Source organism: Suncus etruscus, chromosome 9 (genome assembly GCF_024139225.1).
Source record: "Suncus etruscus isolate mSunEtr1 chromosome 9, mSunEtr1.pri.cur, whole genome shotgun sequence".
Lineage (NCBI taxonomy): Eukaryota > Metazoa > Chordata > Mammalia > Eulipotyphla > Soricidae > Suncus > Suncus etruscus.
This window is the reverse complement of record NC_064856.1, coordinates 57153309-57180292: the sequence shown is the minus strand read 5'-3', so window position 1 is coordinate 57180292 and position 26984 is coordinate 57153309. Positions and strand designations below refer to the sequence as shown.

Here is a 26984-nt window from a genome sequence, read left to right as displayed (position 1 = left end):
AGTTACCACTAGATGGCAACTATGTACTTTACTTTTCGGTAACATCAGAGTCTAGCTTCTCCCAGCAAGCATTTATTTCTTCCGTATTAAACTGCTCACTTAGTATTGCATAGGACATGGATAACAAAATCAATAGCAATAAGTCCAAAGTTATCGATCTTTCAGTAGGTGTGGGTAGAGCTCAGTATATGGCAAGCTCAGGAACTGACGCTAATAAGTATATTGGATTTGATCTAGGAAGGAGAGGCTGAGGTCACAGTGTGAAGGTCTTCAGATGTCACACGATGAAGTTTATTCAGCATTCTATTATCAGCGTTGGTAGCCATACGTTTGTATGCTCATGTAACATGAGTGGCTCATCTGCAAAGGATTACTGCCAGATATGTATTTGAAGGTGAGACTAATATAGTAGGTTGGAATGCAACACTTATTTAAAGGTTCTTTTTTTGTTTGTTTGTTTTTTGGGTCACACCCGGCAGTGCTTAGGGGTTACTCCTGGCTGTCTGTTCAGAAATAGCTCCAGGCAGGCACGGGGGACCATATGGGACACCGGGATTCGAACCAACCACCTTTGGTCCTGGATCGGCTGCTTGCAAGGCAAACTCCGCTGTGCTATCTCTCCAGGCCCAGGTTCTTTTCTTAAGGTGATAATTTAAATCAAGGCTTGAGTGAGCGGAATAGAAAATAAATGGAGTTAAGTGATTAAATGTGGATAAGACTTAGAAGTTTTCTTTGGGGCAATTTGGAGGGGGCATACCCAGTAATGCTCAGGGATTATTCCTGGCTCTGCATTCAGGAATTACTCCTGGCAGTGCTCAAGGGACTAAATAGGATGCTGGCCATTTAACTTGTGTCAGACTTGTGCAAGGCACATGCTCTACCTGCTGTCTTATCACTCCAACCCCAAGATTTTAAAGTTTTCTTATACTTAAAAAGCTAAAAAGTCTCAGCAGCTGTGCCTGGAACATTCTGTCCATGTAGGTGGACATGTCAGAGGTGCTCATCATGTCCCCGATGTGTGCCCAGAAGCCATGGAGGACATAAGGTAGGCCCTAAGTCCACTGATGGAGAAACCCAGTTCAATGGAACCCGAGTACAAGATATTTCAAAAGTATTTCCAGTTCCACGAAGGCAGCTTGGAGCCCAGCCCTAGCAGGCAGTGGTGGGCAGCGATGTGCACCTGCAGGTGGCTGCCTTGGTCTTGCTCAGCATGCCCAAGGGGGGGGGGTGGTCCTGTTTATAGATTCCAACTAATCTAGTTCAAGGAGGTAGCAGAAAGCTCCCTGCACTCCCTCCACTTCTCCAGCCTGCTGGCGCTGATCTGAGCCTTTAGCCTTCTGGAGATAGTGGGAATCAACCTCTTTGTGCACCCCTGGAAGAAAGAGTTGAGGAGAATCAAGACCTGCACGGACCCTTTTGTTTGCTATGTCCTCTCTGCTGTGCTGAACAAGAGCAATGACACCATCCTGGCTCTCATTGGCTACACACCTGATCCGGGGCTCATCTACAGGCTCTGAGAAATTGTCTAACCACTGCAGCTGAGGATTGTTGCCCTAGAGCTCTTCCTGACCAGGGTGTGGAGTGTGAGCAGACGCTGGACATTCACACCCAGGTCAAAGACAAGGACTACTCACAGCTGGATGTAGTGAGCGAGTGCAAGAGCAGTGTGGAGGATTCACTGGCTGAGGGCCCGGTATACCTCAGCCTCTATGGCTCGTGTGGTACTTCAGAAGTGGGTCAGCGAGCGAGGGGCCAAGGACTACCACAAGCTGCTGGTCACCAAGCCCTCACACTCAATGCGCTTCTAAATTAACTTCTGGGAGAGCCAGAAACCACTCCCGAAGACCTTGCTGAGCCTGTGGAAGGAGTCCTCGGCCGAGTTTGGGGACAGGCCCCAGGATTAGATCATCCTCCCGTCCCTCAAGCTCCTGACCATTCCAGCTCACTGCAAGATAGGTTGAACTGTAACCAACTATTTTCTTCCAAGCAGAGAGACACAACATACAAAAGGTATAATCTCCTTTATTCTTATTTCTAATTCAGGAGAATTTGAGGTCAAGAAGAAACATAAGGAATACAATAGTAAAATGTCCAGAAAAACGATTCCTTATATGAGTCAAAACAGTTGCTTTTACTGCAAAAACAAAAACAAATAAACAACAACAAAACCACTTCATTAACAGACTGTCTCATAGTAGTGCTAGGAATCTCCAATATTTGCACAATTTTCCACCCTTATATTTGGCCTGCATTGTGGTTGCCTCACAAGGTTTGGGAGACTGTGTTATAACACCTTTTTCTAAATTATTAAACCTATTCATGATTTCCCTCATTAACTTTCTCATTGAAGGTCATAGTCCAGAGTAAGAAGAGCACCCCAAATATCCCTTGTTTAATCAAAATCAGGTCATTTTTATGTACTGTAATCTAGATGTAATGTCAAAGCTACTCACCTTTTCTTTCAAAATCTTGAACTAGAAAAAGGTAAAGACTGTATTTCCGACTATTTGACATTTAAAGGATATAGAAAGGAAGAAGAAAATAGGTTTGTGCTCTCGATGAACTTCTTCCTGCATTTTCGATTGAATCTGGTCCTTTCAGGGGATCTTAAGGATCTAGCTCAATTTCTGTTCAGTCTCAACCAGTAGCTATAAGGACCCCGTAGGTCTCTAAAATCTTCTAAGGAACCACAGATAAAACTCATGTACATAAATGGCTACAGCACATGATTAGGAGCCAACCAGTAGGATGAGGTGGGGGTCACAGAAAGGCAGCAAGGTCAAAAGGACCAAAGTTGGGAAAGATTGAAGAATACTACTTTATGCTGCATCTATCACATCAGTGTGCTTTCCACCACTATCCACCATTTATAATAAAAGCAGAAAAACAAGATGGAAGAATAAAAAAAAAACTATTTTAGCAGAAAAGGTTTAAAGTTTCTATGATCTAGCAGTAAAATGAGTAATGTGCCAGTGAAGTAAATGCTGTGTTTATAATCAGTTGGTTTAGATGCACACCCATATGTGCTAAAGATAAAACAAAATAGTGATTGGGAAATAAAATAGAATAGACAGGTAATTGGGTTGACTATATACTTTAATAAAGTGAACTGCCTTTATATGTCCAAGTTATATCTACCAGAAAATATATTTCTCAAGAATTAACTAAAAGACATATTTTGCTCTTCTACCCATTGACTCATGTATTTGCTGGACTCGCTGATTTTTCTACATTGGACCAATTCACTTGTGTGGCTTTGATGTCTCTGACCCTGTGCTGAGCAATTCTGGTGTAATGTTCATCTGCTTCCAGTCCAGTGGAAGTATCACCTTCAGAAGTTTTCAGGCTGTAGTCTCCTTCATTCCTGAGTCAGGTAAGAGTATACTCCTGGTTTTAATTCTAATTCTCATTCTGAGGTAATGAGACCTTTAAAGTCAATACATATACAATCTCATTTGCAGCAACTCTATTTTATAAAGTCATCAAATACACTGTCAGTGAACTATGAACCTTTGCTTACAGGAAAAATAAAATTTAGGCATCTATAACCCTCTGGTTTTTATTTTAATGTTATTTCATTTAACATATAATCTTATTTCACTAACTTTAATGTCAAATAAGGCCACTTCCACTGTTTTGCATGCCTGTGAGCTTATACTTCATAAATGTTTCTTTGTAAGAACCATTAGAGATACATTGCTCTAGAAACACTAGATGGCACTTCAGCACTATATTTAGGGCCATTTTAAAAAAGCAAGAGCAAGAACAAATCAACAAAAGTGCAAAATAAAAAATTATGGCACCAAGTAGACTTTCAAACATGCAGGCAAAATGTCTCTTCACATTAGATCTTCGCTAAGCACACATGCATCATTTCATTCAAATTTTTTATTGCTGAGAACATACCCAGAAATGACATACATTTACATTTAAGTTACAAATAACTTTTAAAGGGGCTAGGAAGGTGGCGCTAGAGGTAAGGTGTCTGCCTTGCAAGCACTAGCCTAGGACGGGACGCGGTTTGATCCCCGGGCGTCCCATATGGTCTCCCCAAGCCAGGGGCGATTTCTGAGTGCATAGCCAGGAGTAACCCCTGAGCATCAAATGGGTGTGGCCCAAAAACCAAAAAAATAAAAACAAATAACTTTTAGTAAATAATTGAATATGCAACTATAGATTTTACAAAAAATAAAAATTGACAGAGATTTGATTTAGTTTTACCAGTTGTGCAATCTAAGAAAGAATTGTTTGACTCATATTCTTCAACTTAAAAAAAAATACCACACATGCTGGGCAAGTATTAATGCTGAGGATTTAATTATGTACAAACAGTTAGCCTTAATAAAGTAAATGACATTTAACAGAGACTCAGAAATGTAAAATATCTTAACCACCCCTCCCAGATATTTGCAAATATTTGACCTACAGTTTTCTTCCCACTTCTCATATCCTCTGTTTGATTTTTAACCCTATTCAAATCTCAAAAAGCCAGGTATCAGCCCTTCATGCTATTCTTTCCCATTAGCCTATTAGTTCCTACAGATAGCAGTCAATTTATAGTTATAATACCCACTTTCCAGTTAAAATATCCACAGAGTTCATCTAACTTAGATGCCACAGAGTTTTATCAATAATATTTTTAGGATAATTCCTAAACTCTGACCTTGTTTTCATGAACCCAACAATTGCATTATGTTAAATCCTGATTTAGATATACCCAGGTCAACAGATGAAGTGATACTTCTGGAGACATGGAATGTACTACATGAATAATTGAAGTTTCTAGTAAGTTGTGTAGGGAAGTGCGATCATGATTTTGATACAACAGATATTAATGCCACAGTTAACCATTGAATCCTTTAAAATTATACTGGAACTATAGATTCCCCAAATTTTGCCTTTTGAAGATAATAGGCTTATAAATTCATCAAATTAAAATGAAACCAATAGTATGTATCCTAATCTACTATAACAAATAAAAGAAATAATTGGCATATAAAAGAAATAATTGACTGTAAAGAGATACATGCAGGGAGAAAACATAATCTAACCATTAAAAGGCTGAAGTAAATGCATATCACCTATGAATAAGGAACACCAAATATTGTCAGCAAATTCCAGGGGGAAGACACAGAACAGATAAACTCCCTCAGGAGTAAATTCTAGCAATCTTAATCTCAGACTTCTGGCCTCCAGCACAATATATTTATGTTCTTCTAAGTCCCCCAGTGTTATTTTTGTGACAATAGTCCTAACAAAACATCAGGCCTAGCAAATGAATCTAGAATTTGGTTTACAAGATACTGAGGCAAGTGAGTAGCTCTATAAGACAGTAAGAAAGAGAAGATCAAGAAACTGGAATTCCAGGGGCCGGGCGGTGGCGCTAAAGGTAAGGTGCCTGCCTTGCCAGCGCTGCCTTGGACGGACCGCGGTTCGATCCCCCGGTGTCCCATATGGTCCCCCAAGCCAGGAGCAACTTCTGAGCACATAGCCAGGAGTAACCCCTGAGCGTTACCGGGTGTGGCCCAAAAACCAAAAAAAAAAAAAAAAAAAAAAGAATAGAATTTTCGGGCCCGGAGAGATAGCACAGAGGTGTTTGCCTTGGAAGCAGCCGATCCAGGACCAAAGGTGGTTGGTTCGAATCCCGGTGTCCCATATGGTCCCCCGTGCCTGCCAGGAGCTATTTCTGAGCAAGACAGCCAGGAGTAACCCCTGAGCAACACCGGGTGTGGCCCAAAAACAAAAACAAAAAAAAAAAAAAAAAAAAAAAAAAAAAAAAAAAAGAAACTGGAATTCCACAATCATGGACAAGAGCTATTCTCCCCAGACAGTATATTTTCTCTTTTGGAAACATCTCATCTCTGGGATTAAGGTATTTCCAACCAATTTGGGCCCACTGGATTATTCCGACTAAAACAATCCCTTATCTAAATTTAGCTGTTTAGGGCCATTAATTACATCTGAAAACTCAAATTCTCACTGCAAAATGTAGATTTATGCTTGATTGAAGAATGAAATTGGGAGACTTAAGAAAGATTAAATGCTGGGAAAGTATTGCAAATATTGAGAACCTGAAACCAAAGATAGAAGTGGATGAAACATTGTAGATATAGGATTCAAATTTTTTGGAGACTGGAAAGAGGAAGCCAAAAGAGAAAGTGAATATCAGATGTAAATCTGATACGTAAGCCTTGAGTAAACATTCACTTACAGTAATGTATGTTTTTTAACTTCTCCAAAATACAAGTGGCATTTCTAATTGTCCCCAAGTATCTATTAAAGTGAGGAAACAAACAAGGTGGACTCAAGTGATAGCACAGTAATAGGATGGTTGCCTTGCAAGTGGTGACCAGAGAATGACTCAGGTTCAATTGCTGGCATCCCATATGGTTTCCTGAGCTTGACAGGATCGATTTCTGAGCACAGAGCCAGGAGTAACCCATGAACGCCACTGGGTGTGCCCCCCCCAAAGAAAGAAACAAGCAAGATGCCTAGAGATAGGTTTCTGGGTTGGATGGGCATGGAATCCCCAGAATAGAAACATAGGTTTCTTTGGCCTTTCCTAGGTAGGCAATGTTGAGATACTTTCTCTCCCACTTCTAAGTTATTTTCCAGCCAGACAGTTGGAGGCAGTGAAATCATAGATCTTGGTCATAGCAGGTTAGTCTGTAGACTGTTATTAGGTATCTCTATAGAGATGGGAAGATTTTTCAGTCACCAATGTTCAGTGTTTCGCCAACATACTTGGAGAATAGGCCATGATGGTAGTTGAGATTGAAGGTGATTGACTTTAGCCCAACTTTGAATTTTCATCAAAATCTACTAATTTCCCAGTCACTACAAATATGGGCAATTTATCTTTCCGATCTATCACTTGAACTCCTTGAGTGCTCAGGAAGTTTTTGTTCCCTTACGCTGTACTTCTAGAACATTATAATTAAGCATGAAGCTGATTTATAAATGGAGATATTTTTCAAATTTTATTTATATATTTAATCAAATTCTTCCTAGGATTTTTAAATTAGACATGCTTATTCATTTTTGTAAAACATTTTAGCTAAACTATCGAAATGATAAAGTGCTCTCCTTTGATTCATTATACATTGAATTCATGTTAATAAATTCGCTAGTTTTACATCCCTTAATGAATTCCACTTGAATATGGTATATTCATCTTTCAGTGTACTACTAGCTTGTACTTCAAATATTTCATCTATATTTTTGCATTAATGTTCATAACTGACATTGAGCTATCACAGAGGTTCTCTAAAGGTAATCTGACAACATTTAGGGATCCCCCAAAATCACTGAGGAAAGTCTGCAAAGTCAAAACTCTTTCCAAAGCAATATTAAAATATTATTTTATCCTTTTATTTTCATTCTTTCACAAGTACCGTATTTTCCGACGTATGAGACGACTTTTGAAACAAAAAAAAAGTCAACCGAATCGGGGGTCTTCTTATATGCCGAGTATATCCCGAAAAATGTTTCAAAATGCCGCTAAATGAAAATTGTCTGAATATTGCCACAAAATGAATTTTCCAACTCGATCCTGCACCAATCATTGCCAGGCTGCTCGGATCGCCTCTCTGACTCAGCCAATCCAAGCAGACTTTTGATGCGTGCAAATTAGACAATGTTCTGGACCCGAATCTACACTGTCAAAAGCCTGCTCAGATTGGCTAGAGTCAGAGAGGAAGTCTATGACAGTATAACCTTTGAACATTTGCTTGTTGTGATTGGATCACTGTGGTACATGAGCACAGGAACACATACAGCACATGCAGCACAGGAATGCTCTGTCTGATACAGCAAATATAGGCCTAAACCTATGTTTTAACTGCAAAAGTAGGGGGTCGTCTTATACACCCGGTCGTCTTATACACAGGCAAGTACGGTATGTGGTGCTTTCCAAATACATTTCATTTTTACATTAAATGTAAAAATAAAAATTAAGATATTGTATATTTTCTATTTGCAATGCATACAGAGCTTTGAGAAAATGTTTATAAATATCCGTTGTATATTAATATTTACCAATTTTATTAAGGCTATCTTCAATGTGTAAATAACCATCTACTTTAATTGTTGCTTTGATAGCTATTGTACTAATAATAAATTCTGCAGATAAAAGCTTAATGATTTTTCAAAGTGATGAATTACATAATCTAAATTAAACAAGTTTGAGAAGTTCTGGCCTGTTTACTTTTTATAGTTTTTGTTAGACTTTGGGATTAGTGTCATTCACAGAATGTTACTAAAATTCTGACGAAGAAACAGTTGTTGCTGGAGAAGTATAAGAGAAGCACCTGGTTTTATTGTACTTGGAGACTCTACCTGCCTACTACCATAAACGTTGAACTTCAAGGATAGGATAGTTTACACAGATTTTTAACATTTGTTCTTTTTTTTGGGGGGGGCACACCCAGCAGCGTTCAAGTGTTACTCCTGACTTTGTGCTCAGTAATAATTCCTGGCAGGCTCAGGGGACCATATGGGATGCCAGAGACTGAACCTGGGTCCATCCTGGGTCGCTACGTGCAAGGCAAATGTCCTACCACTGTGCTATCACTCTGGCCCCTATACATTTGTTCTTGAATGTCACAATGGTGGTACTCAAGGACTGAGTCCTAGGTCTGTGCAGAGATGACTCCTGTTTGGGTTCAAGAAACCATAGGAGGAGTCAGGTATCATTCATGACATTCAATGCAAATTTCCTTCCTCTGCACTATCACTTCGGCACTTTTCTGTTCTATAACCAGTTTACTTCCAGTTCCTGTTATTACTGTCTGATCCAAACCAGAACGGTTCTCATGATTAATAACCAATTCATACCAAGTCAATTGATAGTATTATTTACTTGGGGGGAATGTTCTTAATTCCCCCTTCAAGAAAAACTAGGTTTGTCTTCTTGCTCTATGCTTTGCATATTATTTTTGATATGTGTTCCCATGTTAACATCCATCCCTTACAGACTTAAAATAAATTATAATGATTTATAATCTAGTAATATCTATAACATTCAAACTTAGTTCTCTGAATTGCTTTATAATTAATACTTTATAATTGATTCATAATTAATTTTATCAAAGCTTTTTTATTTTGAAATTTTATCCTTTCTCTTAATATTCTAGCCCTACCATAAGAAAATTTAAAGACTTTCTGTGGGATTAGCAAAAGTGAAAAGAGATTGACCTGAGTTGTCTGGCACTAGTACAGGGTGTAAGGCCTTGCATGCCTTCACTATAGTCAACTCCCTGATTAAATTCCAGTACCTCACTCAGTACCAGGATCAACCCATACCATAGAACCATAAATAACCCTGGAGCACTGCTGCTAGATGTGGTCCAAAACTAAAAACAACAAAGCAAAATAACTTGCCTGAGGTTTGTATTTTGTAGGATGGAAGAAGCTGCTCCTTTATGTTGTCTTGAATCTGTTTTGTCCAAGACAGATATTTTGCACTTGATAAGGACCTCAGAGCCCTAAGGTTCTATCTGAGATTACTTCATAGGAAATATGAAATGCCAACAAGTGAAAATAAACATCCATGATTTGACCAAAAGCTCCCCTCAAGCCTCCAAGCTTCCCTTCCTTTTTATTTTTTCTCTTTTCTCTTGTCTTTCTCCTCCTCTTCCTCCTCTTCTTCCTCTTCCTCCTCCTCCTTCTCTTCCTCCTTCTTATTATTCTTATTATTCTTATTGTTAACTTTGCTCTTCTTCGTTCTTTATCTTTTTTCTCTTCTTTGTTCTTCATCTTTTGTGTTCTTCTTTTCTCTTTTATTTTGGGGAGAGGAGGTACCAAAATTGTTCTCTGGATTTCAGCACAAGATCTGAGAATGACATGCACCTAGTACAAGGTGATAAATGCTGTGGAAAATGTAACTCAATTCAGAGGAAACACTGTAAAGGATATAGGGTGTTTCTAAGAAAGTCAAGGAAGTACTGTGCATCCAGTGCTTTGACAAAAGAGATTGATGGAAATATTGTTGAAAATGACAACCTGGATCCCAATTGTGAAGGATCCAATATAAAGCTAAGAAGGTTGCAGTTGTACTGAAGTGATAGAAATTACTGATATTGGAGTGCATAAAGAAAGCAAATTTATTTATATACTAAAAATCAAAAATAAAGAAAAAGAGATTGGATGAAGAGAAGGAGAGGGTATATACAGAAAACAATGGAAGAATTGAGTTTAGGGTTCAAGAGATAGTGATGACTATGAGAGTGGTACTGAGGAAAAAGTGGGTTCCACGTTTTTTTTTTACAAAATCAAAAAAAATTAATAACCATTTAGGCTTGAAAATGGCAGAAAGAAAGATATAAAATGATTCTCAAAATGCGAGTATTAAAAACATTAATATAAAACTATAGTTATTTATTATGGGCAGCAGGTAAAATCTGGGATAAAAACCCTTATCACATCAGAAAACCTAAGAAATAGGTATTATTACTTAACCCTAAGGTTAACACAAGGTCATAGACAGGTACTGCTACTGCATTTCAAATCAATTCAAACCTTCTGAAGCAAAAATCAACTGGTGATTGTAACCTCTGAATCATGTCTCTATATCTACTGTTGACCAAAAATAGATTATTATTGTATCAGCTTTTGGAAATGTATGAGAGAATGAAAATGAACTCAATTTGTATCTGTCCATTTTTGAAGCCAAGAATATGGGTAAGGAAACCTTAAGAAACACTATTTTCAATGAACTAAGCATAAAAGTTGAAGAAGAATGTGAAGAAAAGAAAAGAAAGGTGACAGAAGTAAGAAAAGTGACAGAAGAAAGGAAGAAGGAAGGAAGGAAGGAAGGAAGGAAGGAAGGAAGGAAGGAAGGAAGGAAGGAAGGAAGGAAGGAAGGAAGGAAGGAAGGAAGGAAGGAAGGAAGGAAGGAAGGAAGGAAGGAGGGAGGGAAGGAAGGAAGGAGGGAAGGAGGGAAGGAAGGATGGATGGATGAAAGAAGGGAAGGAGGAAAAGAAGAATGGAGAGAGGGAAGGAAGGAAGGAAGGAAGGAAGGAAGGAAGGAAGGAAGGAAGGAAGGAAGGAAGGAAGGAAGGAAGGAAGGAAGGAAGGAAGGAAGGAAGGAAGGAAGGAAGGAAGGAAGGAAGGAAGGAAGGAAATATCTACACTGAGCATGATGTTGGGTATTTGAATTGGGTTAGATTCTCCACTGGTGTTCTTGCATAAACCTTAGGAAAGATTCTTTGTGTGGTGAAATTATTCCAAGATGCATAAGGGACAGGCCACAGCCAGAGAAAGAAGAAATGCAGTGGGGAGAACTCCATGTAGCTTGGCAAAGATAACCACCTGGATATAAGAATAGGTAGCAGGAGAGACCTTTTACATAAGATCATTTAGAACCAGCAAGAAAGGGGACCTCTTGGATCCTCCCTCTGATACAAATTACAAAAATATGTAACAATAATGAATTAAAATGCTCCAGGAAACAAAATATTCAGTGTATTTATTTCCTAAGCTGTTTTAAGAATTACTTTCAATGGAACCAAAGTAATAGAAATGGTAGGGTATTTGCCTTGCATGTGATACACCCAGCTTCAATCACTGGCACTTCATATGGTTTCTCAAGCCTATCCAAAAGAATTCTGATTACAGAGTCAGGAGTAAACCCTGAGACTGCTGGGTGTTCCACCTCCCACAAAAAAAAGGGGGGGGGAGAATTAGTTCTAATACACGTTTTAAACAAAACAAAGCAATTCTTTCACGATCCTGGAAGGCAAGGGCATAAATCATCTTCATGGAGCTATAGCATCTGGGTTCCATGGCACATGGCCCCTTGACCATCTGCAAAGTTTGTCACTCAGGCCATAGAGATAGAGATAGAGGTAGAGATAGATAGAGATAGAGATAGCTCAACGGTCTGGAGTCCATGCATGTGGCAGGCATGCAGGTGTAGTTCCTGGCAATTGCATGATACCCTGAGCACAACTCCAGGTCTGAGCCCTAAATTGAAAAACAAAACAAACAAAAAATAAATGTTTGTCACTCAGACTGCTGCTTCTGCCATTATTGTACCACATTCTCTACTATCTTTTCCTGTTTCACTCTTATATATAAAATATTTTGTTCATGGGGCCGGAGAGATAGCATGGCGGTAGGGCATTTGCTTGCATGCAGAAGGATGGTGGTTCGAATTCCAGCATCCCATATGGTCCCCCGAGCCTGCAAGAAGTGATTTCTGAGCATTGAGCCAGGATTAACCTCTGAGCACTGCCGGGTGTGACCCCCCACCAAAAAAAAACCCAAAATAAAATATTGTGATCAGTATGTCCCATTAAACAACTCAAGACAGTCATCCCTATCTCAACACTTCAATAATAGTCACAAAGTCATTTTTTGCCACATTTGGTATAAATTAAAAGTTCCAAAGATCAAGACTGAGGATATTGAGTGGGGTTCCATATTTTAGTCTTTTTTTGAAAAAAATAATATCTTTATTTAATCACTATGATTATAAACATGATTATAGCTGAGTTTCAGTCATAAAAAGAACACCCCCCCTTCACCAGTGCAATTTAGTCTTTAAAGCTGTAACTTCAGAAGCTGTTATGTATTCAAGAGATTCTAAAAAATGGAAATAACTCATTTTTGAGGCTCAAATGCTAATGAAAAGTTCACAGTAACCTGGAAATCATTTAAAAAGCAAACACTATGAAGCATCAGTTTGGTCAGAGCTTTGGCTTCCTCTGCTTGAAGTCTCAGTAGTTAGAGGCCTGGTTCTCCCACTCACTCCATAAGAAAAAATGTTAAATGGGGCAGAATCTAATATGTGCCCAAACAGTGACAAACTGATATCCATTCTCTTCACCTGCCCACATCCCCAGTAAACACTTATTCGGTGTCTACTTTTTAACCAGACCCTAGTCCTAAACTGGGGGGTTAGAAATGTGAGCCATGGGCTCCTAGTGCATTTTAACAGATTAGCAGAAGATGAAACAAACCAAGCAGTAAGTGACAGGCTCTTATGAAGTGTGTAGGAATGTTAAGTAGAGGGGAATCATTGCCATCTCAAAATGATGGAAAGCCCAGATTAGTTTTTATCCTGATCTGTAAAAGTATAGGAGGAGTCTTCTCTAGTATTAAGTTAGGAAAAGGTGAGTTATCTCTGCTTTACAGAGAAAAATAGACATTCATTGAATCAAAAGGGGAACTAAAGTTCATTCAATTTTTTTATTCAGTCAATAAATAGCCATTGAGCATCTACCAATTTTCACACACTGTACTAGGACTATGATACAAATGAGAGATATCACAGCGGTAGGGCATTCATTTGCCTTGCATGGGGCTGACCCAGGATTGACCTGGGTTTTATCCTGGCATCCCATATAGTCTACAGAGCCTGCCAGGATTGATTTCTGAGTGCAGAGCCAGGAGTAACCCCTGAGCACCAAGTGTGGCCCAAAAAACAATCAATAAAAATAAACTGCTTAAAAAACAAATGAGAGTATCTTAAATATAATATAATAAAATGTTACATATTCTATAAAATAAATATTTTAAATGGCATTAAAATATGCATTAGCTATTACATGTCATATATATTATATGTCATCTGGGAATATTATTATAAAGATTCAAAAAATAGAAGGACAGTGTATAGAATACTGATAAAAAGGGTAATTTATTTCTTTAGTATTTATAATCCTCTACCATGTACCAGAGGAGAAACATTCCAGACATGTGAGAAATGCAGCAGGAGAGTAACTTATTTGTTTGTTAAATATTTAATAAAAGCTACTTTTGTGACAAGTAAATGCTAAATTTGAAAGAAATAAGGACTCCACCATATGGATTTCCAGTCTACTAAGAATATTACTCATTTAAAAATTAAATATTCAGCATGTGTAATTACAAACTTAAATAAAAGATATGAATGGTATGTAAAATGTCTGAGGATACCTCCAGCTCACTGTGCTGACCACATCTTCACATTAGCCAAACTGAAAAACCCTAATGTGACAGGTAAAAATTATTAATTTAGGGGCTGGAGAGATAGCATGGAGATAAGGCGTTTTCCTTTCACGCAGAAGGTCATTGGTTCGAATCCCGCCCAGCATCCCATATGGTCCCCCGAGCATGCCAGGAGTGATTTCTGAGCGTGGAGCCAGTAGTAACCCCTGAACGCTGCTGGGTGTGAACCCCCAAATTATTAATTTAAATTTTCTTAAGTCTCTTACTCTTACTAAATTTCACATTTGTAGTTTTTGACTATTTCATGGAAACTCTAAAATACATTAGCACATAGTTAGAAATGTTTTGTTTATGGAAGAAAAGACATGATAAGATCCAGATACAAAATAAAATTTTATGGAATATACTATATAATATAAAGCTGAAAACTTAGTTATGTAAATGAGAATAGATAGAATAAATCAATAATAAGATAAACAATAATGATATAAATAAATAATAAAATAAGATAATAAATAATTAAAATAATAAAATACTATATGTATTAAATAATTTAAATTTTTATTTATATAAGTTAGTTATCATATAGCAATCAATGATCACAAACTTACTTCTATTGATTTATATTCTGTTATTTCCATTTACCATCTATTTACGTTTTTTTGGAACAAGTAATATGAAATAAATGTTAGCTGCCTGCCAAAGGGGCAGGCTGGGGGATGAAGGAAACCTGGGAATATTAATGGAAAAAAGAGATCATTAGTGGTAGGATTGGTGCTGAAATATTGTATGCCTAAAAATAAACTCTATTTAATAAAAAAAACTTTATAAATCATAGTTTCTTAATAAAAATAAAATTTAACAATAACTTCAAAGTATTGATTTATTAACGAGGGTCACCTGCTTGTTGATTAGCCAATCTCCAGTACCTCTTAGTAAATAACAGGATACCCAAAATGAAAAAGCATCTAATTATGTGCTTCAATTTGGAATCAGATAGAATCAAATATCTCTAGGGAAATGATATTTGAACAAAGATTCTGAAGAACATTTATGTGTGAAAGAAAGCAAAACTCATTATAAGCTATTGTAAGTAGAGCAGGATAAGGTTGGGATACTAAATAAAAGAAGACAAGGAGGCCAAAAACAAACTCAGATTCAAAGGTAAACTGAAAGTTGGCAGATGTCAGCTCCAATGATTCAATGACGAGTGCTTTTATCACTATTACTGAGATATTATTCATATGAAAGCACTTAAAACTGGTCCATACTTACATCAAATAAATAAGTCAGCTCAAGATGGTTGAAAATTTTAATGAAGCAGAAAAAATGTAAATATGTTCAAAGAAAATTTAATCTGTTTTTATGATTTTAGGTAGAATAAACAGGTCTCAAAAAACATTAATCATAAAGGCAAGAGATTAAAGACTAACACCATGGCTATACTAAAATGAAAAACTTCTGGAAAAAGGGGATGAGGACAGAGTAGGGAATACATAATCAATTGGAGGAAGTACTTGCAAGTCATAAAGTGAGCATACAAATGGTCTCTAAAATAGATAGGTCAGAACAACAGTACAGTAGAGAGGGAGTTTGCCTTGCATACAGCAAATACCAGTTTAATTCCCTGCATCCCGAGCATCTGAGCCTGACAAGAGTGATCTTTGAGTGTGAGCCGGAAATAAGCCCTGAGCACCAGATGTGGACCCAAAATTAAAAGAATATATATAAAGTTTTGTTTTGCTTTTTGCTTTTGTGGGGGTTTTTTTGGCCACACCCGATGATGCTCAGGGGTTACTCATGGCTATGTGCTCTGAAATCGCTCCTGGCTTGGGGGACCATATGGGAGGCTGGGGAATCAAACCAAGGTCCGTCCTAAGCTAGTGTGCACAAGGCAGACACCTTACACCAAGGGTCGCAAACTCAATTTACCTGAGGGCTGCAGGAGGCAAAGTCAGGTTGAGGCAGGGTCGCATAAGGGATTTCGTTTACCGAATATTCGCAACAAAACAATCGCATTTGTAAGGAAAAATTGCAAAAAATCGCATTAAACATTTGCATACCCCTAGCTGTTTCGTTCGGGGTATGCAAATGTTTAATGCGATTTTTTTTCTTACTAATGCGATTTTTATTGCGATTATTCGGTAAGCAAATAATCGCGAATACTGTGCTATTTGAAGGCCGGCCGTGGGCCACAAAATGTCCGGAGGGCCGCAAATGGCCCGCGGGCCGCGAGTTTGAGATCCCTGCCTTACACCCTGTGCCACCACTCCAGCCCCAATATATATAAAGTTATATATGTGTACATAGATATAGATATAATTTTTAAAAAGACAACTAATGGAAAAATGTTCAAAAATCTGAGCAAGTTTTCCTTTTTTTTTTTTCTAGAACCAGAAAATATACATGGGATATAAGTCTATGAGTAATGTTTTACTTTCTCAGTATTAGATTCACCAGCCAGCATTTTACTTATTAGAGCATCAAAACTCAATTTCCTGGCCCCTTCAGACATCAGAAAGTTTCCACACATAGAGGTTGATGTGTGTGTTGAGACTGAAGGTAGGGCAGAAATGGATTCTGTGGAATTGATTCCAGGAATCAATCAGTTCCTGTGTCGGTGAGTATTTCTCTTAGTCTACTGGTGACAGAAGAGGAGGGAATAACTTTCTGCTGTGTTCTGTGTAAAACCCCCACAACCATTTACAGTACCATTTTGCTTCCTATGGGTCTACATTGGGTATTTGTCATTTTCTAATTCAGAATGAATGAGCGTTTGGAATTAAGCGGGGTTTGTTTTTGTTTTCTTCGGGAACCACAGAAGGTAGTGCTCAAAGATCACTCCTGGCTCTGCACCCAGGAATTACTTCTGGAGGGGGTGCAGGTATAGAACCAAGATGGACCATGTGCAAGACAAGTGTCCTCCCTGCTGTGCTATTGCTCTGGTCCCAGGTAAAGTTTCAAATTTACCCCAAGCCTCCCTGTATCCCCTTTTGGGTTTTAATCAGGTTCAGAGCAGCAGCTTCTTCTTGCAATACCACAGTGTTTCAAGACAAGCCTGAACTCCCATCTTTAACCGTTGAGCTCAATATCCCCAGCTTCCACAGTGCAAGCGGCAGAGGAGAGTAACTGCACCCCGCCTGCTCAGAGGGAGGCTGGCCTAGGTCCCATAAAAAGGGGAACATTAGATGAAAAGGGATATGTAGACAATGATCTAGGGGGCAGCCTCTCACAGGGAGCCAGAGTCCCGCGAGAAGAGGCCGGTGACCCTGGACCCCGGGGTCAGCGCGTGCCCCTACTAACTCCTAGACGACGGCCAGGCCCATCTGCCGTCAGAGGGTCCCAGTGCTGGGGAATCGTGCCCCCTCCCAGCCGGACATGTTAGGCTTGGCTTACCAGGTACTAAGTGGCTGTGTTGTGGCGTGGGTGGACAGGAAAGAGTGGAAACTTGGAGTTGCCTGCAGTTCCATTGGAGAGGATCTAAGGGGGGGACTAATGAGAGGGGCCGGGGCACCTTCACTTGGTGGGCAGAACATAAAGAATAGAAGGGCCAGCAACAGCGAGTTGGAGAAGGCAAGAGGGAGTGGGTGGTGTGAATTGTTGGAATCAGCATGGAAACAGGCCACACTTGGGGAGGCGAGTAGTAAGATTGGAAGACAAGCAAAGCTTTAACCAAGCCGCTGCACATGGGTGCTCAGGACTCCGTTGCCAGTTCCAGGTGCAATGGTATGGAAGCACCCCCCTGTCAGTGCCTCTCACCCATTTCTACCTCTGTTTTGGCCATTTGGAAGGTGGAGAAGCTCATATCCCAGCTCTCAGCCATAACCAGAGGACCAGCATAATCCTGAGGCCTGAGGCCACCTTCTTGCCAGTTTGCTAGAAGGTCTCTGCTCTGAACTGAAGTGATTGCGTAGGGATAGATGGAGCCTGGTGCCATCACCCTCTTGCCTCCATTCCTGCCTGAGCCTACAGCTGTCCCCTCTGTGCATGCTGGGTTCACTACACTCAGCTCCCTCTTTCTGTTGGAGTGGTTCTCTTCGGCCTCTTCTCTCCAGGCCCCAAACACATCTTGTTGCTGTGTCTCAGGTGTGGGCAGAGATTCTGCTAGTCCTGAGAGCTCACCCTGAAGCTGAAGTATCCTTGTCCACCTGTATCTGCCCAGGAACTGCCCCTGATCCTTGCTGTCACTGCCATTGGACTTACAGTGCTGGTGTTGACTCTGAGGGGCCTCAACTCAAGGAGGAAGAGACTACTTGTAACCTTAAGAGACCCTGACACCAAATATCCTCTGCCCTTGATTGAGAAAGAGGTAAGGTGTTAACCCTTCCTCTCAGCTGTCAGGGGAAAGGGAGAAAGACATATTGATGGGCAATGGCAGAATATGTTTCAGTTTTCTTCCTAGTATTTGTGTGAGGGTTGGGAGATTTTTTCCCAGGCATCTGAACTGTTCAATGAGGCATCTAGAAAGCTAACTGAGCCTGTTTCCTCTTTCTGTTTTATTAGGAAATCACCCACAACACCAGGAGGTTCCGCTTTAAATTACCTACACCAGACCATGTCTTAGGGCTTCCTGTAGGTGAGTGAGGTTTGAGGTCATCATCAGATCCAGAACTTGCAGGAAATCATCCCAGAACTTGCAGGACTGGGACTCTGCTCTTACTATAAACTTGGCTGAGCTTCAGGTTCCACTCATAACTTTTCTGAGCCATATGAACCCTGGAAGATGGAGAGAGGATTGCAGATTTTCCATTGTCCTTATTGTTCAGTTTGGCCTGACATTAAAGTGTTAACTCTGGGCCGGAGAGATAGCACAGCGGCGTTTGCCTTGCAAGCAGCCGATCCAGGCCCAAAGGTGGTTGGTTCGAATCCCGGTGTCCCATATGGCCCCCCCCCCCCCGTGCCTGCCAGGAGCTATTTCTGAGCAGACAGCCAGGAGTAACCCCTGAGCACTGCCGGGTGTGGCCCAAAAACCAAAAATAAAAATAAAAAATAAAAAATAAAAAAATAAAGTGTTAACTTCATGAATATTAAAAATAACTGAATTTACGGGCCACTGATTTGACTTAACAATAGAGCACTTGCCTGACATGTGTGAGGTCCTGGGTTCAGTCTCTAGCACCATGATAGTAACAATAGCAAAAATGAATTAGAATCAGATCTAAGATCTCACTGAACTTCTTAATGAGCAAACAAATCTATCAACCTTTCTGAGCACCACCTATGAAAAGTAGTTTCTTAGATCTCCCTGACACTTGGGTTGTGATTGGTAGATGTGAAAATTCAGAAACAGCAAAGTAGTTATTCCTGGGTGGGATGGGAGGACCTGATGATCCCCTTGTAGTCAGGATATAGGGATACCTATGGGAATATTGAAGTGCCTTCCCCTGTTTCTGCTCCAGGCATGAATTCTCATCAGAGACCTGACACATATTCAATGAGGTCCCCATTTTGGACAAAAGTCATAGTATCCTAAAGTGCAAATTGCCCTATTTCTGGCTTATGAGTTAGTCATTACTTAGTGACTAAGTCAGCCTGCTTGAGGTGGGAAGTCACACAGTCTAGATCTAGAACTTTAAAAAAACTGTGCACTGCCTGTCTGATAGAGATCCTATCCATGCCTGTTTCTGTGGACATAGGACAAAATCTTTACCTCATCCATCAGGTAATAATGTTACATGATAGACAACCAACCTGGCCTTTCAACTTCCTTGTAGCTTTCTCTCCACTTCTCCATCTGTATAAATTCACTATTGGCTGTCTGTCTTTTAGCCCTCTGCCTGACTTGTGGGGCCAATTCTGTTGTAACGAAGGCTGAAAGAATGAAGAACTTTAAGAGATTGTGGTTCTTAGAATCTGCCATGAAGCACTCTTCTCAGCTCTGGTGCAGACAGTGCAAAGTTAGTGAGAAAAGGCATTTGGAGCCTTCTGGAAGAATCTTTTGTAAATACTCATAATTCCCAACTCTGATAGAAGCTGGTTAAAGATAAGGTATATAAGACCAGATCGTTAAACCCATTTTCTCTGGCCAGTCTATGTTTTGATGTTTTGGGTCACTACATCTGAAAGAGACTTCTAAGACTCTCAGAAGAAAGTTGCTAGAGGCAACTTTCAAGGTGTCCCTGTACCTAGCCAGGTCATTGCCAGAGTCATTGAATTTCTCTCTCTCTCTCTCTCTCTCTCTCTCTCTCTCTCTCTCTCTCTCTCTCTCTCTCTCTCTGTTTTTGGGCCACACCCGGTGGTGCTCAGGGGTTACTCCTGGCAGGCACGGGGGACCATATGGGACACCGGGATTCGAACCAACCACCTTTGGTCCTGGATCGGCTGCTTGCAAGGCAAATACCACTGTGCTATCTCTCTGGGCCCGAATTTGTCTCTTCTTAACCCAGAATGCTTGTGTTACCTTTAAAATTTTGGCTTATATTCCTTAAATAGGTGGAATGACTATCTTACCCTTCTTCCTTTCACTACCTTCTCTTCTCTCTTTTCCTAGGTTTTGATTGCAAATTTGCTTCATCTTCCTGTGTCATCTGGTTTCCCATGGCTACTAGTACCTATCCCTTTGGAAACTATGGCACACAGCTTTCTCTGACCTCAGTTTCTTTATGTCTCTTTCCCTCATCATGAATTGCTATAGTCACTAAAATCTCCTATCATAGACCCAACAGATACATGAATCACCCACGTGTCATGACTACTATTGGATATCATCATGATCCAGAGGTCTTGCTCATACCTGGTCCATTATAATTGGGAATTCTGAGGAACAGAGTTAATAGTTCATAGTTGACCCTTAATAGAGCTTTTAGTAAAAAAAAGAAACAGCATTCTTGATGAACTCCTGTTCCATGGATGCCCAAATTCTGGGACTCTAATTGTGAGGCCAAACTTCTCTGTGGCAAGTAGTAAGATCCAGATGGAGTGGACTATGATTTAAATAGGCCCTGTAATATATCTAGTTGAGAAATATAAATTTTTGTGAAGGCAAATATATTGTTTTAAAATGAAATCAATTATTTCTGTAACTTTTTTTTTGAGTTTGGAGGCTATATCTTGTGCTAAGGAGACCATATGCAAGCAAGAATTGAACTTAGACATTCTACATATAAAGCCTATTAATATCTCTGCCCCTTTATGATTTTTGATACACACAACCTCCAACTTTAGTTTTTCTTGCTCTGAAAAGCATTTTCTGATAGTTCAGTTCAGGTATATACAACTCATATGACAGCTGTAGTTTGAGGCAAGACAGAGCTAAAATGTAGAATTCCCATTCATAAAGAGATATGAAGTTGCTTGTCCAGGCTAGCTAGCACAAAGAGTGACAACAGGGCAGTCCTGAATTATTCCCTACTTTACTTTTTCCCCATGAACTCTGCTATACTGTACATAGTCCTCCTTGAGATTCCTACAGGAAAATCTTGGTTTTGTGGAGGAGGTTGGTCTCAGACTTACTATTTATGCCTTTTTCTGTAGGTAATTATGTTCAAGTCATTGCCTCAATCAATGATAATCTGGTCACCAGGTCTTACACACCAGTGTCGAGTGATGATGACCAAGGCTTTGTGGATTTAATTGTAAAGGTAAATAAATCGCAGACATCCTGTCCAGCCCTTTCTTCTTCACAAAGGTGAAACTGGGTAGAACAGAAACATATATGTACTGGATGGGGCATTTTTATTCTCTTTATGTTTGTTTATTTTTGAGACACACCTAGCAGTACTCAGGGCTTATTCCTGGCTCTGTACTTAAAAGACACTCCCATCAGTTCTTAGGTCTCATATGATTTGGGGGGATAAAACCAGGTCCAACAACATGCAAGGCTGGTGCCTTAACCCCTGCACTGTCTTTCACACCCCAGCAGTGGTATTTAATAGAGCTACAGTTGGCATGATGAAGTCTTCCAGAGCTGAGGTCTTCTGTTACAGCAACTGTGAGTGCAGAGGATTTTCTCTGATGGTTTCAAGAAGCAGGAAAATACTTTGCAAGTTGTGAGCAACTATAGCCTCAAATCTGATTCTATGAAAACTGTGTTGTCTTCTTTTTCAGATCTATTTCAAAAATCATAGTAATCCAGAAGGAGGAAAGATGAGTCAGCACTTGGAGAACATGAAAATTGGGAATTGTGTTTTTTTTCGGGGACCAGTTGGGCGCCTGGTCTATAATGCGCCAGGTACTTTGAATGTTTTCAACTAGGATGAAGAAAATACCAACAATGATTTTATTGTTTTAGAAAACTCAGTGTTGAGTCATATAGACTTGACCTTAATGTCATTCACTTGGCTCACAAGATTGCAAGATTTACTAGATAGGGAAATGATACGCATTTTCTTCACCACTGCACCTCCAGCATAGGGTATGATCAAAGGGGCAAGCTAGTGTCAAAGAATGGATGGATATAGGTAGGTGGACAGATGAATGGTTTCATGGAGATTCCTCACTAATTCATCTACTTATATATTTATTCACTGTTCCTTCGCGGTTATTGATAAGAATGCTCTTGGAGATTGTATTAGCTTCCTACTTCTCTCCTTTCTTGGAAGAAAAAAAAAACCAGTGATACTTAAGGAGGTGCTATCATCCCATCTTAAGTACTTGGGCTACTGTAGTAACATCTGATTTGAAATATAACCACCTCCTCCAGGGGTACTATATTAGGAGTTCCAAGAAAGTCAATGATGCTCAAGCAAGATCTACAGAAGTCAGAAGTTTTCTCTGTGTTTCAGGGGATATTTCCATCAGAAAACACGGTACACATGATCCTGAAACAAAAATAGTGGAGAACCTGGGAATGATTGCTGGGGGCACAGGTGAGAGGCATTTGGGGACTTCAAGGGGTGAGTTCTGAGAACTTGGTTGCCTTTGGCGTCATTTATTTTCAGAAGCAATGTGAGGGATTCCTTCCTGACTGTTTTAGTTGCAAATGCAGTGTCCTTGACACGCAGAAAGACGCTGGTTTGAATCCCGGCACTTCATATGATCCCTGAGCCTGCCAGGAACAATTTCTGAGCAGACAGCCAGGAGTAACCCCTGAGCGCTGCTGGGTGTGACCCAAAAACCAAAAACCAAAAAAAAAAAAAAAAAAAATATGAAGGCCTGAAAAAGAATTAAAACAAACTAACAAAACAAAATTTAAAATGAAGGCCTGAATGAGAACTTAGATGTAAGGATACCTCCACAATCCTGGGCATTATAATAATGATTTTCCAACTATCATTACTTATTTTACAAAGGGGCCAATAAAGTACTTGACCACTTTTTTCAGACAATTAGAGAGCTGGGTAGAAACCTCTTTCCAGTTAGTTCCAAAGCCATGTACTTTTTATCCTGTATGACAAATGAGAATGAGTGTTAGAAGCCAAAATGAAGGGCAGCTCTCCATTTTGATCTTGTTAGAAGGGATTCCAAATAGTAGAATTGGGGTCAAAGAAAATTGTTACACTTCTGTAGATCAGTGATTGTAGCAAACAAAAGGGAAAGAAAGCTGACCAGCCCACATACTGTGTTCCAGGGATCACACCTATGCTGCAAATTATCAGGCACATTATCAAGAACCCTGCTGACAGGACTAAGATCTGTCTCCTCTTTGCCAACCAGGTCAGTTCTGCTGGGTCAGTTCAAGTGTGTGGCATGGAATGGAGAATTTCCTCTGCATTCATCCCTCTCCATACATAGAGTATGCACTGCTAGGAGCCTTCAGTTCTGGGAAGGTTCAAAGGTCCAGTGAAGGCCTCTGGCTATTTTCTCTTTGAAAAACAACAACAACAAAAAAATAGGCTCAGCCAACCCAAAGGAAATTTCCTTCCTTCCTTCCTACCTTCCTTCCTTCTTCCTTCCCTTCCTCCTTCCTTCCTTCCTTCCTTCCTTCCTTCCTTCCTTCCTTCCTTCCTTCCTTCCTTCCTTAATACATAATTCTGTGGTTTTCTTTTTTCTTTTTTTTGGGGGGGGTCACACCCAGTGGCACTCAGGGGTTACTCCTGGCTCAGAAATCATTCCTAGTGGGCTCAGGGGGACCATATGCTATGCTGTGAAAATTTTAGAATGTACAGATGCTTGCCTTTTTCATATATATTATGTATTTACAATTAAATGTTTAATTTTTAATTTTATTAATTATTTTTTTACTGAACATTCTCACTCAGGCTTTATATTTTCATCATAGTCCTTCAGGTTGTACCATAATCTACCTAATCTTCTCCATTCAGATAATATTCAGGAATAAGTAATACTGGGGGCTAGAGAGATAGTAAGGTGGTTTGGGTACATGCCTTATGTACCTGACCCTGGTTCTAACTGCAACACCATAAGGCATCCTAAAACTGCATCCTTGGCCCTTGCATTAAACCATGATCCTATTGACCAAGTATTTCTTGTTGTTACCTCTTGATCCCCCGAGTACCTCTTGAAAGGCCCTTATCCTAAAAAATAAAGAACGAACACAAAGCAGTAATAAAGTCATCAATGATAGTGCCTCACTCAGCTTTAGATTATTTTCTCAAATAAGAATCCACAAAGTAGAATTATTAAAGAATTATGATAAGTTATCATGCATTATATTTCAGTCTCTGAAAGCATCCTTTTGACTTTAACACCATTTTTTCTTTAATTACAATGGCTATAACTTCAGATTTCCTCTCTGGTACCATTATATATTACCGTATTTTCTGGCGTATAAGACGACTTTTGAAACAAAAAAAGTCAACCGGGGGTCATCTTATATGCCAAGGATATCCTGAAAAATGTTTCAATATGCCGCTAAACGAAACAAACAAACAAAAAAATCAGGCCGCAGTTTCCAAATCTCTTTCTTGGGGGCTCCCAAACAGTACTCAGGAGATCCGGGGGCCACTTCTGGCAAAACCCAGCTAACCGTGTTGGTGGTTCAGTGTTAGGGACCGAGGATGGGGTGTTGTTTGGTTTATATATTGGGGGAGATTAACTGACGCAACCAGGGAATTGCCAGAAAAGGTGTTTATGATAAGGGACCAATCACTGCAAGGCTGCTGGGACTACTTCTCTAACTCAGCCAATCCAAGCAGGCTTCTGATGCATGCAAATTAGACAATGTTTTGGACCCAGATCTACACTGTAAAAAGCCTGCTCAGATTGGCCAGAGTCAGAAAGTCTATTATAGTATAACCTTTGAACCTTTGCTTGTTGTGATTGGCTCACTGTGGTACATAAGTTGCAGCACAGGAACGTTCTGTCTGATAGCGAATATAGGCCTAAACCTATGCTTTAACTGCAAAATTAGGGGGTCGTCTTATATGCCCAGTCATCTTATACGCCGGAAAATACGGTATATTGTGTGACTGGAGAGATAGTATAACTTAAGGTGCTTGCATTTCATCTCTCTCTCTGACTTAATCCCAAACACCACCAGGGATCACTCTTTTGCACAGATCCAGGACTATTTCCTGGGCACCATTAGATGTGGCCCCAAATATTTATATATTGGGGTGGGGGCCTCCAAGTGAGACCACATATGCTACATTTAGCCATGACCTTTCAGTGAAGGGCAATCACAACTCTGCTCTTCCACTCCCAGAATGGGAGAGAGCAAGAAAATAGTGGTGCTAGGATGGCCACAGAATGCTCTTTGATTTGATGATCTACAATGAAAACACTTAGACCAGAGTGGAGCAACTTGGGAAGGAATGTTTTGGCCTATAATCTCACTCTGGTGAATATACAGAGCATAACTGTGGACTCAGCTCATATTGCTTGCTTTCTAGACAGAGGAAGATATCTTGATGAGAAAGGAACTTGAAGAAGTTGCCAAAACTCATGACCAACAGTTCAAAATATGGTACACAGTGGACAGGCCTCCTGCTGGTATGACCCCATTGATTCTACCATGGAGAGTTCAAATTCCAGCCCTTCTACCTTAAGCAACAGTGGTACTTGTTAGACTGGATTGTAACTGAGGCCTTGGGTTTTACTTTCATATGGGAAATACAAGTTTTTGCAGTTGAGAAGCTTTGGGATGAGCTATTTATGAGGACAATTGAGGACAGCATTGATATCTTCCATACAACACTGAACACCAGAAGGGAAACTGAGGCACTAGGTTACTCCTTACACTGCACTTATCACAGCATCCCATAGACCCATCAGACACATTATGTCTATTACTGCCATGAACCTTCTGTCCCTCACTACTCACTTGAAATGCCTAGAACTGAGAAGCTCTAGCCAGTATCTACTCCCACAGTGCACACCACTCCCCTAAAAACTACTGCACATACCCCTCAGGCAACTTCTCCACATTGCATTTGTTATAATTGGACCAGATAACTGAACTGTTTCTTTGGGGGGGTGGTGAAGGGGGAGTAACATGTCACAGGACTCTGCCCACACATCTCCAGCTCTCTGTCTTGATTCCCACTACTGCTAGTTATGGGCTCCATCCTTATTAATGCTTAAAGCAACAAATACCAGCTGGGGCCTCAGAGTCTCAGCAGCTGAACTTGGCATTCGGGGTCAATACTAAAGAGGGCAGCCACCCTTGTTCCAGGCAATTATTTCCACAGAGCACACCTGGCAAAAAGGAGATGACAGTTGCCTGGAACAAGAGGCCAGGGGATACCAGGAAGGATTGGGGATTAGACTAAACAGTCCCACAGCTTTTTTTTTTTTTTTCCTGCTTCATCTCAGATTGGGAGTATAGCGTGGGCTACGTTAATGCTGACATGATAAAGCTGCATCTTCCTCTTCCTGGGAAGTCTACGCTCATCCTGTTGTGTGGCCCACCCATCATGATCCAGGGCACTGTTCTTCCTACCCTGGAAAAACTGGGTTACACCAAGGAAATGATTTTCATCTTCTAAAACTTCCTCTTGCTTCTTAGCTGAGTCCCTATCATCAGTTTCTAAGTAAGGTCTGTTTCACCATGTTAAACTGGGATCTGTTGAAAAGTGTCGTGGTGTGCTCTTAAACACCTTAGAACTGTTTGTTTCTGGGGGTGAGTCTGGGACCGGAGGCATAATGGCTTTTGATACTGTTTTGCTTGAGGAGGTTCAAAGGAAGTTCATTTCAGTGTCTTTTCCCATCAT

General features: G+C 40.1%; 2 protein-coding genes across 2 annotated transcripts in view; both read left to right on the top strand.

Annotated features, from left to right (window-relative positions):
• The window catches only part of OVCH2 (ovochymase 2), a 35331-nt gene extending 30558 nt beyond the window's left edge, over window positions 1–4773 (top strand). The window contains 4 exon segments of the mRNA XM_049780652.1: window positions 2454–2515; window positions 2517–2545; window positions 3242–3373; window positions 4697–4773. Of these exon segments, the coding sequence (XP_049636609.1) occupies window positions 2454–2515; window positions 2517–2545; window positions 3242–3373; window positions 4697–4773 (300 nt within the window).
• Window positions 4774–6761: 1988 nt separating this feature from the next.
• LOC126018521 (NADH-cytochrome b5 reductase 2) lies at window positions 6762–26759 on the top strand. Its single transcript, XM_049780651.1, has 11 exons — window positions 6762–6780; window positions 17031–17312; window positions 17724–17803; window positions 18095–18241; window positions 18436–18508; window positions 21406–21512; window positions 21979–22102; window positions 22656–22739; window positions 23441–23526; window positions 25665–25764; window positions 26587–26759. The coding sequence occupies exons 1-11, from the start codon at window positions 6762–6764 to the stop codon at window positions 26757–26759; spliced, it is 1275 nt and encodes a 424-aa protein (XP_049636608.1).
• Window positions 26760–26984: the final 225 nt, after the last annotated feature.